Source organism: Pelecanus crispus, chromosome Z (assembly GCF_030463565.1).
Source record: "Pelecanus crispus isolate bPelCri1 chromosome Z, bPelCri1.pri, whole genome shotgun sequence".
Classification (NCBI taxonomy): domain Eukaryota; kingdom Metazoa; phylum Chordata; class Aves; order Pelecaniformes; family Pelecanidae; genus Pelecanus; species Pelecanus crispus.
In genome coordinates this window covers 31,947,151-31,959,875 of record NC_134676.1, presented here as the reverse complement: position 1 = coordinate 31,959,875, position 12,725 = coordinate 31,947,151, and the positions used below count along the sequence as shown (strand labels likewise).

The 12,725-nt window shown below is 37.5% G+C and overlaps 1 protein-coding gene across 1 annotated transcript in view; it reads right to left on the bottom strand.

Moving 5' to 3' along the window:
* The window catches only part of SLC1A1 (solute carrier family 1 member 1), a 53,156-nt gene that overhangs the window by 11,524 nt on the left and 28,907 nt on the right, over positions 1-12,725 (bottom strand). Inside the window, exons 3-7 of the mRNA XM_075727235.1 lie at positions 8,503-8,595; positions 6,543-6,657; positions 4,194-4,236; positions 2,163-2,270; positions 584-768 (exon numbers count right to left, since the gene is read on the bottom strand). Coding sequence (XP_075583350.1) covers positions 584-768; positions 2,163-2,270; positions 4,194-4,236; positions 6,543-6,657; positions 8,503-8,595 — 544 coding nt within the window. The remainder of the gene's footprint in view (positions 1-583; positions 769-2,162; positions 2,271-4,193; positions 4,237-6,542; positions 6,658-8,502; positions 8,596-12,725) is intronic.

The following is a 12,725-nucleotide window of genomic DNA, read 5'->3' as shown; positions in this document are numbered from 1 at the left end:
GTTGCTACATTTTTGAATTGATTTTCCTGTCTGAGAATATTATGAGAGAATACTGTGAGAATGTTGTCTCACAAAACCTATTAGCAGAAGGTAAATAATGCTAAGTTATATTTTGCATACCATTTTGAATTTTGCCCTGTGCTGTGTATTGTATATTAATTTATATTTCTAAAGGAACTTAGCTCCAAGGACAGCTATCCTGTGAACATAATAGCTGTCAGGGAATGGTGTTCAAGACTGAGAAGGGCCTGTGGGTAGTAATGCTTCTACAGTCCTCAAATCACTAGTGCAGTTGTACTGGTTTGATATAAACCCCTAGCAAGAATGTCTGAAAAACTCAGGTTTCTTGTGTACCAATAGGACTGTTTCTGTAGTATATAGTAAGTGGAATCCCTGTCTCCAGTTTCCTCAAAAGGATCAAATTCTGTAGAAAGGAAACTTTTTACCAGCCTTTCTTTTAAATTTTTTTGCTGTAAAGCACTAAGCGAAAGCAAACATGAAGTATGAGTCTGCTCCTACCTCTTCAATGACAAAACCCATTTAAAGAAGTTGTTAGAAAATGCCAGTATGTCCTTGGACTTACCACATAATTATCTGAACTATTCTCATTGTAGCTTCGTTCAGTGCATTGAAAAAATCCACCAGCACTTGTCCTTTCTCTCCCATTTTCCCAATAACCATTCCAAAAACAAGACAAAAGACGATCAACCCCAGCACATTGATGCCGTCAGAATACATGCCCACGATTTTGTATTCTTGCGTTTTGTTCTATAGATTAAAGAAAAAAAAGTTACTACCTGAAAACACTGAATTTCCTTTAAAGAGTTCTAAAATGAAAACACATTTAGATCTTTCTTTGTAAAGACACAGAGCTCTTCCTGAGTCACTCTATTCCCTTTCAGGCAGTGCCAAGTGGGCAAGTTCAGGAATGAAGGCAGAACTAAATTGTCTTTGAAAGCTTTGTGTTTCAAAGCTATGCAAGGATCTGACCAAACCCTATCAGGGGATAAAGCACCCCTTAATTTTTGTTCCCTTTTCTATAGACATCTGACACAGCGTATGGCAAGGTCTAGGTATCCACAGTCATGCCTTCAATATACTCAAGACTTACTCCCTATTGTGGAGAAAACACAGCTGATGTAGAATCCTTGTGGTTATTTCTGATTCTGAGGTTTGTCTAGGTTTATGATAAACAGTCCATTGAATAAGAACTGGGACAATGGTGTCCAATTTTGCCCCAAGTTTAAAATCTACTGTTCAGCTGAAATCAGTGAATTTGCACAATATATAGCAGAACTGGATGCACATAGCATAGAAATCCTACTAAATAGGTAGGTATTCACACATTCCTCTGTGTCTGTGCAGTACAAACATAAGAAGGAAGGGGTGCAATTCTTTGCTACATCCTGCTTCAGGATTTAATTCCTGTCTTTTCATATAGCTTGTGTTCCCTTGTTCTCATTACTATGCAATGAAATTTGGAAGGAGTATAATAATATGCACATTGATTTGGTATTGTTCATAGTTCTGTTGTTCATATTCTATTGAATTCCTTCCTCCCTCTCCTCCAGTGTAATTCTAGGCTTTATAAACCATCAACACCCATAAGCTTTCCGCACCTCTAACCAGAGGCTTGTTAAACCTCTTCTCCACTTTTGTCTCTTTACAGTTCTTTTGCAGAGTAACAAACTATTAATTAACAAATGCCTTCCATTGTTTTGCTTTCTGTTAAAAAAAATTACCATTTTCCATTCCTCTCTTTCTGCAGTGCTTACAGTTATCTCATTGCTACTCAAACATCTCATGCTGATACACATCTAGCCCTTCCACAGTGACTGTTTTTTTTAATTTCTCAGCAAATTGACAATTCATTAGCATATACATTTAATGGAGTATATGAATGGATTATTTTCTCACATCATCTATTATCTTTGGACTGCTTAATTACCAGTGGAGTCCTCTGGTGTTCTTAAACCTGCTTGGAGATCCTCATAATCACCTCTAGCATTTACTTATTAAGTTTTTTGCTCTTGCTAAAATCTATCTATGTACCATTTCCTTTCTTTTCTCAATCACTAACCACATCAACTAAACCAAATTTAATCTATGTTCTTTCTCCCCACTTCATATATTATGAAGAAATACAACAATAAAGGTCACACCTCTGAAGCCTCTGCTGTCGTAGCAGTTGTAACAGGTTCTTCTGTAAATGTGGAGTTATTTTTATCCACGCCAGTTGTAGCTTCAATTTTTTCACGTTTGGTTTTATACTGGAAAAGTTTTTAAAAAAATAGATCAGCTTATTTAGAAGCATGAGGAAACTGAAGAATGGACAAAGGCATAACCTTTGCCCAATAAAAATAAAGGAAGAATGAACCAATCTGACTTGAAGGTAGCAAACATAGACAAACGTGTTATTTCCCATTTCATCTGAGCCATCACGGTTCTGTACTTCAGATGTCGTAGATCTAACAAGCGATTCACAGATTCATATGCTATGAATTCTGCTCCCCAGGCTCTTGGGTGACCTGTGGACCTGGTGCAGTCTTGTGGGGGATGAGATACAGCTCCTGACAACGGCAACGGGACTTTTTGCTGGGACAAACAGTCTGGAGAGAATTGCTGACAGCCACCCCAGGAGATGTCTGTAGAGCAGACGTACCTGATACAACCAGAATCCTGCTAATGTGGTTAGCATAACTAACGCCATTATGTGAGGCAAACAGCCATTCTCTGTGACCGAGCTGGTCACTCATTAGTCCCCTTTCCCCATATTATCAGGCCCTGAAGGTGCTGTGCACCAAGTAGATGAACCAACGAGATTTCTTCTTCCCCTCCCTACTGGCCTTAAGATTCCTGGGCACAGGCCTGGCTACTCCCCACCTTAATGGCCTTGAAGGTGCCGGGCACCTAGCCAGCCAGGTGTTGTTGACCCTGCCACACAACAGGGAGGCATAACAGCACCAAGAGCACTGTCCATAAAATCAACCAGTTACAAGTCCTAAGGGAGAACATGGACAGGAGCTGCTGCTGGACAGTGAGACCGGGACCTCCCAGTGGCCAGGGATGCCTCTGCCATCACCTGCTTCCTCTGAGGACTGCAGGAGTGACTTGTATTCTTTTACATGTTTTTTGAGTCTAGATTATGATTGTTATGTTGATACAGCAAACCAAGTATTAAGATTTGACGCAATCTGCAGAGGTCCCAGGCGATTAGAAACCATAAGCTAAGTGGTGCTACTATAAAATTGTACTATGCCAATTCTGCTTATAGAAATGCGGTGCTATTCTGATTATAAATCCTGTGCTATACTAATCATAATATCCTGTTAAGAAAATAAAGCTTCAATTGTAAGTACAGTTTAGTGCTGCCATCGTTCTGACAAGGATCCCTAAAAGAACCTGTCTGTCCCCTTAGTGTTGGGTGACAGTAATTAACACATGAGAAAAACTACATGAAGAAGTTTTATAAACTGGAAATATATTCAGTGCTGTGCACAGCAGGACAGTTAACATCATTTCCTGGGAAAAGTTAACTGCCTCACATACAAACCTCAGAAAGACTGGTAGGCACCTACTGGGGAAGACAAAAAATGGAAGCAGAGAGCATCACAAAAAACAGCTGATATATTTACAGATAAAGATGACTGAATCTGAAGTAAATCTGATATATAGGCAGCAGTTTCCTCTTTCATCTTGCAAATCTCACTTTTTCTGAAAGATGTCTGAAATAGACTCTACCAATTGGCTGCCTTTTCCTTAAGACGGATCATCACGTCTGGCAATGGACATTAGATGTGAGACATGTCAGGGTGAGGGCTACGGTTTGCAGATTTCATCAGACACTGAGGCTTTTTAAGAACAGGAAATAGATCCTCATGCACTGTTCTTCTAAGTCTTCCTGTCCCAAAAGGAAAAATCTTGTTTTATACACTGCTTGGTTTCTGCACGCAGCTCCTAAACAGTGTCTTTTTGCAAGAGACCATCAAGAACTTAATAGCTGTTAACAGTGTTTATCATAATGGAAATGGAACCAAAATGCTTTAAAAAAAAGTCTTTTAATGGGAGATTAAGATACTCCTGGCCTTCTCAGAAATAATATTTACCTGACATAGGTCTTGGGGACATAAAAGAAGAGTAATTTGTAGTTAGCAGTGAAAACTACACTAGCAAAGAGGAATGTTCAAACTTACCTGTTGAAAACAGGCCTGGACAAGGTTTTCCGGGAACATATTCCTGTTAAAAAAGTAGACACAATTCAACATTACAGCATACTAAGAACAAGTTGTTCATATAAACAAAATTATAAAATCTGCTGCTTGAAAAACAGATCAGGTTGTGTTCCTTTATCCAGAAAGCAGTGTATTTAGCACTGTCAGATATAAAGACATAAGAAATTAAGGGTTCAGGACTCCCAGCGATCAGTTGACTGTTTTCCTACTGTTGAATTTTTGGGCTTATTTTTCAGTATTTGACATTTCTGTTGGTAAGCTACTAAACCCAGTGGTTTTTTTCCCTGCTGCATCGTTTCCATCATTTGCATGAGGAAAACAGGAGACACCATTTTTTATAGTATTTGTCAAATATAGGCAGAAAAAAAGTAATAACTCTTATAAATGCTGTAGTGGAAGAATCTGATATTTGGTGTGCTCTATTGTAGTTTTGAATTCAGAAATTAATCTTGGCTGATTCAAGATTCCCATGTGTTATTCCAGGGTCAAGAACCATTTTCACACACTGAAAAATTAGGAAATTAGATCAGAAGCAGTGCAATCCATTAGTGTGCCTCCTTTCCAACTGCCAATTTCAGATTCAAACAATTGCAGAAGAAAGCATTCATTAGGTATTTACTGAATACCCAGTCCAGTGCAGAAAAAAGCAGTTTATATATTGAAGCAGAAGTCTTTATCTCCCTTCCAGATCTTTCACAACTCCTGCCTTTATTTTTCAAGTTTTTAAAGCAAAATTTCTTCAAAGGCAAAAGTAGTTTGTACAAGCCTGGGATTTTCCTTAACCTTTACAATTCTGCCTGGATTTGGATCTTAAATGTGATGAATATAAATATGTACGAAAAGTAACTATAATTCCTTTAAAAGAGAATTTCAGATCTCAAACTCCTAATTTAGTCTTACATTTATTTACAAGAAATTGAGCTATAAACTGTAGCAAAACCCCAAACTACTCTGAATTAAAATTCACACCACTTCTTACTATAGAAAGACTTCTTTGCGCATGGAGCTACATCAGCCCTGTGAATATGTGTGGAAATGTTCATGTGGAAGTTACTGGTAACAGACTGCATTAGGTTTTATAATGCAGCTGGTTGCACAGTTCCCCGCATTGATTTCTGGGCAAGTGACCATGAGGAATGAGATGAGCCATCCAAGATGCTGCCATTCTGGTCATGCACAAGCAGGAGGGGACAGAGGCTGGGAAGAGCTGTGGATTGTTGAACATGGGGCTGTGGGGTTGAGGACTGTTAACTACCTCACCTACAAACCTCAGAGAAATTGAGTTATTTGCAGAGAGGTCTACCTTGATCTGTGCTGGGGCAGAGATGCTCCAGATGACAGCAGACATTTGCTATTAAATAGGATGGTAACTTTTTCAAGGCAGACATATACATATATGTATATATGTGTGTGTATATTTTAAAAATGTCAAAGAACTGTGTACCTGCAGTTGCATCTGCAAATGCCAGTCACATTTCCTGAAATAAAAAATGCTAAGATAGCCAATTTTATGTATGTGGCAGTTGATTCTTACATGATAGATTAAGTAAAAATTCTGCAAAAAGAAAATAGTGGGCAGGAATAGTGATATAGAACAGAGACTAATTGCAGCTGGAGAAAAAAAATAATCCACAGAAACATTTTTGAGGGAACTACTTGGCCACTGTTGGAAATGCAGCCCTTTTTGTGAATTTTTTCTAATTCCTTAAACATATTAGCTCTGAAAATCTGTTCAGGTCTTCTGCAGTCTTTTCTAAGGGTTTTCTCCTTCTAACCACTTTAAGTACCTATCATTTTCCAGGATGCTGATGGGGAAAGACTCATTATAAGGTTGCCTTAGATACTGGTGATGCAGCAAACTTGCTGACTGTGCAACCCTAAGAAACCTTTGCAGACTGCATCTTTTACTGTGCATCCTGCCTCAAGGAGGAGAAACATAACACTGCAATTTCAGGTGGTTGTCTATGCTGGATGACACAGAAGTTGCCAGACAGTAATGTGCCAACCATTCAATCCTTTCTGGATATTTTCTTCATACTAGGTAAATCTTGCATATCAATTTCTGTGAAAGACGGAATTTTTGTTGTCATTGGCTTATTAGCAAAAATCTATGGTGTAAAGAGAAATTTTTTTAACAAACTACTTTGAATATACTCTAAAATGCCTAACCTGTTGGAATACAAGTTATTCTCTCTTTATTCATCGAAGCAACATTACAAAGCATTTTTATTGGATTACACATCACAATTTTATTTGTATTTGTTTGGATTTCTGCAACAAGGATATGGAAACTAAAAAAGAAAACCTGACCTGATCAGATCCAGCATGGCATCAACAGTACTGACTTCTGGGGTACTGCCCACTCTGTCAATCTCATTTGCTGTTTGAGGCACTCCAGGTTTAATGGTCACAACTAAGACAATCCCTGCAGAAGGAGAACCAGAAGAAGAGCTCAGAGTGCAAGCAGAGGCATTGGTGCATCCTGCCTCAGTGTACCCCGTGTAGCTAAATTCTTTGTGAGCTAAACTCACCAAATACTTTCCCTGGGTGCTCATGCAGTGCTGTTCAGAAAAAAAGAAGTCTACAGCTGGTGTCCTTAAACGTGTGGGTTCCCCCAACACAGGAGCCACTTGTGGCTTTGTCACTGGACTTGGGCACTCTAGCTTTGTTTTTGCATGTATGGTACTAAATCACTACTGCTCACCAACAGGGTAAATTACTTCAGACGGGCTTCATCTGAAGTGCTTTGCAACTTCTGCATGGTGATATTTTGAATTGCTATTTACCTTTTCCATTATGCAGCTCTTCTTGTTACTAGCTTTCAGATATGAATACAAGTGTGTTATCCTGTGACCCCAAAGTACAACAGGATGTTTTGATAAAGTTAGTTAGCAATAAAGTTACACAAGGGAAGGGCTTCAGAAACAGACTGAAATAAAAAATTACGGGCAAGAAAGACTAGCTTTGACCTTGTGAATACTGAAATGAATGACAAATTTCCATTAGTAGCTTCATTTTAGGCATTTTTTCTATTATATGAAATAACAAGGCCTTTCCAAATGTACACTATTTTTTCTTTTTTTTTCTCACCTGAAGCAAATGAAACTACTAAATCTCACTGTAGGGAGAAAGAAGCATTTGGAAGACCCTTCAACCAGCCAGGAACAAGGCTTTCTAATGACTGCTGTGAATAAAAGCAGAACCAAATCTGTGTAACTCTGCACAATGGAATAAGTAGTATCATAGTATCATAGAATAGCAGGGACCTCTGGAGATTGTCTGGTTTAAACCCTCTCTCAGGGTAAGGACAATTTGAAAGTTAGATACATATTAATGTTAGTCTTTATTAATTTTCCTCACTATGTATTCACAGAAAATTCCTAGACAGAAGAGATAGCCTAAACAGTGTAACTGCACTGATATATTATTCTCAGTGATACAACCTCTAGAAATTAATCTGGCCATATATGTCTGTATGTGATTATTTTTCTATTGTTAAACACTGCTTTGCTTTACAAGTAGGCCACATACTAAGTACATTTTGTCCTGCAAATAAATATATGTTTCTTTTCAGTGGGTGTTATCTAGGCACAGTATTCACTCAGGCTCAACAAAATACAAAGATAAGCCACAAACTACATGACAGCTGACAGAGGAGGGTTTAATTTTATTTCTTATTTAAGAAGGCAGGCTGAAGATGCTTGTTTAAGGAAATATGGAAGACTTCAAGACTGCTTGTAGGGAGTGAACTTCCTGCAAGAGGAGATGTGGACTTCAGAGACGTAGGAGTGGAGCCTGGCAGTGACAGAGGGGACAAAAAACTTTTAGGAAGGAAATGAGGTGACAAGGAAAGCAGTATTTTCTGTCATTCTTTCAGGTGAGCCACATTATACATTCTTGCATCTGAGAATCAGCAACAATCTATCATTTTGCTATTAAGGAAATTCACTTCGTAGTTAAGGCTGGCTTTTGATATTCATTCAGAGTTCCCACTGCTGGTCACTGTTTAACTAAGCAGACAGCTCCTAATCTTCCCTGAGCTGAAATTTATGGTGAAATTGCCTGTGGCTTCATATTGAATATGAATACAGTCCAACTGGGAACAGTGGGACTAACTTCTTCCTGTATCTGGCTACAAGTATGTCAAGATGTTTGGTATGATTCCTGTATCTTCTCCCCATCCTGTCTTGGGAAATTAGTAATGTCACAGTGTTGTATACTCGTAATTAGTGATGCTGAGGATTTTAAAAGTTACAGTATCACAGAGTACCTAGTATTACGGCAATGACTGTAGTGCAGAAATAATACACGACTGCTCGCAATCCAATCTTCCCAGAAACACTGGAATCCAAAGCAGCAACACCTGCAAAAAGAACCACAAAAACAACACTAAAAAACAGTCTTAGAAGAAACTTGTTATTTCTGTAAAGACAATTACTTATTGCCTCTTATTTCTATGCAGGAAATTTTTCCTTATTCAAGATACTTCTAAATACTTAACTGCTAGCTGCACTTCTGGAAAATGTGTGTAGCAGACCAACCTATTTGCTTCTGTTTCTCTGCAAAAATCCGGATTCTCTGGGTTTTTCTAGGAAAAAGATAATTGAGCTTTTCTGATTCCCTGATGTGGTGATGAATTAGACTTCTTTGTTTTATGAAAGTATGTTACAATTTATTTCTATATTCACTTAAATAATAGCTTCACTTTCTTCAGGTCTGTAACATTTTGGCTTTAAAACCAAAAGCTATAGGAAGAGAGCTGCTCAGGGCTGTTACCCCAGGTTGCTCAAAGGCACATACAGACAAGTAAGGCTCATTCCCAGTGGGCTCACCTTTATTGACAGGTTTACTTTTTTTTTTGACTAATGCTTTTCTGAAGTCTGGGCTGTTCCCACTCCTCTGCCTGTATCTGTCACTGCCAGAAACTGAGGGCAGTTTTTGTTATTGGAGGTGGGGAAGGTGCTAAGGCAGGTGTTATACTGAGGTCAACTTAACTTCTGGCAACAATATTATATCAAACCGCTCATGAGGTATTTTTTAATTGTTTAAAAGATTTACAGTTATATCTGTACACATACAATTCAGTAACCAGGGTCAAATGAGCATTGTGACTGTAAAACATGACTTTCTGTAACCACACTAGTTAATAATTCACTGCTATTGCTTTATTATTACATTTATGATCCATTTATATTTTTATGTTTATCGAGTCAGATTATCAACAACTGGCCAGACTCCCTTGTATAGGAAAGCAAAAATACCATGAGGATATTTAACCTCAGAGAAGCATGGTTTTGTAGGGGAAAAAAAAAAAGTTTCAAAAATGAAGGAAGTAAAATCAAAACATCTTTCTGACACAAATGTAACATTGATCTTTGAGCTCAAAAGGGATCTTAGCAAGCATACTTTAACCATGTGTTGGTGTATCTTTCAGAAGGTATATTAACAGCAGTAACAACCTGTGCCTAGAGCATTCACATAATGCCTTACTTGTTCTGTTAATTGTTATTCAAAATGCAAACAGTACTGGGAGGGGAGAATGAAGGTTATTTTATTTCATGATCTACTTGATTATTCTGGGGTCTTCCATGGGATAGCGTATCATCAGACTGACTACAGAAGAACTACATATACCTGCAAAAATCATGGTGTAAAGACATTCTCACTTGTACAGCAAATAAGTGTAATAAAAGAACTATCCATATGGCAAGGGAATACAGACAAGTGCACAGAAAAAAGCAATGCCACAGCTATTACAGGAGGCTGTCAGCACTAAGGATATTGTTTGAGGCACAAACAACAGAATGGACACAGAATCTGGGCCATCATTTTTATTTCCCAGCTTGGGAACAGGGAAAAAACAGGCAGAAAGGAGGACTTTTGTGTTGCTGTGTGCTCAGGTGTCGAAATTATGGCAGCACAAACTTTTGAGAATGGATAGTAATAAATAATGGGTTCTGTGGACAATAGAAGAGCTGGTTTCAAAGGCTGTCAATGTTGAAACTGCTACACCTGATATATTAACTTCAAAGACTTTACCTCATGTTTTTAAAAGAGAGCAAACTGGCATTGCAAAAGTTCCATATCTTTTAATGGAAAGTTCATAAAAAATAGCAATCATGGAATTTTATTCTAAAACTTCTTGTATTGACTGTCAGTAGCAGTTAGACAGATAGTGGAGGTAAGATAATAATCTTTTTGTGGGATGGAGTGCCTCACAAAGCTTGCCTTAAGATTTTTTTGCCTGACAGTCTTGCTGACTCAACCAAGAGCCTAATAATCATGCAAGGTTATTTCCCTGTAGTACTCAGTCATAAAGATTCTACAATTAGTATGACATGAAGCTCCTGTGACAGCCATTCTGCTGGCTCCAAATGAAATTCCTTTGCAGACTGTTATGCTCACTGGAGTTACAGAGGTATAATTAAGGGCAAACTTTGCCCCTGCATTTTTAAACTGGATGATGATCTTGTTAGTGAGTGTGCTGTGCTAGAATCCAGCCTGTGCTTCCACTGTCATGTCAGTGCTGTTTTGCTAGTATTTACAAAAACATGCAAATCAGTCAGGCAGACACGACTGAATACGTATGAGTATGCTCTGAGGATGACAGAATGTGGGGGTTTTTTTTAAACTGCTGTATTCTGAAATAAAACTGCATTCAGGATTATGCTTCCATTTAGAGAATGAAGTAGCATTCACCACAAGTGCCACAGACACAAGTTTGCACTGGGTGCTTCACGCTGCTAAGATGCTTTTTTTCATGTTAGTTTGTTACACATAGGAAAACACAACATATAAAAATAGATTTCCCTCTATTTCTATCCTACTGTCATTAGTAAGCAATTGATAATATATTATAATTTATGTTATAAATACTTATATTATAATTTCTATTATAATTGTAATATAATACATTATAATTGACAGCTACTGGCCTTCTCAAGCCAACTGAAAATTAAATTTCCTTTGAAATAACATCATGGCTTTATAACTATATATAAAAAAATGTAACTATATATATAAAACTATAACTATATATATGTATACTATATATATATACACTTCATAACAGAATTTAAACAGGCATGATGGGTTCTCCTCCATCCCTGGGCATTTCAAAACTGCAGTATTTCAGATCAGTTCCTTAAATTTTCCTACAAGAGATGTTCTAATTCAGCTACAGCCACTGAAGCATGGAATGCAATTCTGTGGCTGTGACATACAAGACTTAAGGGAGATGATCACAGAAGGCACCAACCAGTGTTAAAATCTGTTAATCTGTCTACCTCTCTGCCCATATTATTTTAGCAGAACAGAGTTAAAGTTTTAATATCTAAAGCTAAATTTGGGAATCAATTGCCTAGTCTTCTGCGATTCAGCTTTATGTTTTCTATGTTACAGTCTCCAACTCAAATGTCTTTGTACTGTTTTTCTCTTTTTGCCCATTTTTCTCTAATTTGCAACACATATATCTATAAAAGAATAAAAAAGGAAACAACCAGTGAAATCAAGTCTCTCATATCTTCTTTCTTGTCCCAGGACCTCAAAACTCCACCAAAATGAATGTTGTACTGTATATGCATCTTTTTTTTTTTTTTTTTTTTTTACGAAAGGATGGGAGCATAAATAGTAAGACTGATGTTAATAATTTTGTTTTACAGAGTATTAGAAGGCATCAAAGCACAACAGGGATGAGGACGGTACAGGACCCTCAACAGAACAGAAGAGGCACATACTTTTGGGTAAGATACGTAGACATCCCATTTAAAAGGCTGGGGAAAAAAGGAACACTTTAATCCAGCTGTTTCTCATATTGCAATAACTTTTTTTTAATTCTGTATATGGTCTTTTTTTACTTGAATCTTTTGGTTGGCATGGCCAGGAAGCCTACCAATTTAATTTTCTTTTATTTTTATAGCTGTTATTTTTGCTCTGTTACTAGAAGATTCCCAGGACTTTCCTCTTCAAAAAAAAACAGAGAGGAGGACAATATTGTGAAACTTGCAAAAAATCAGAAGTGGAAAATAGAATGATTACAACTGACCACTTTAATCCTGTGTTGTGTTCAACTACTGATTTTTGCATGTGGAATAAGTTGTGTTGCCAAAGTTAGAGGAAGACACATAGCTTCTCCAACTCTTACTTTATAACCTGTGTCTACCTGGTTAAGTGCATCAAACCAAGAGTCCTGTTAAGACTGGATGACAGTACCATCAGTCATCTGCAACTTTTCAAGTCCCTCTGATGTTTCTTTCATGATCTTGTTTTGTTGTGCATATTTAGAGCTGCTTTGCTGAAATGCTACTGTATAAAGCTACTTCACCTAAGGGAATAGTCTGATTTAAACAAAATTGACCCTAAATATGAAACATGGTGTTCCAGAAATTTTTACCAGTAGCCACTGATAGAAGCATGAATCATTCTTTAAGTTTCTCACAGACTTAAAAAAATGACACGTTAGCATAACACAAGGTTGCAACTTCATGAAAGACC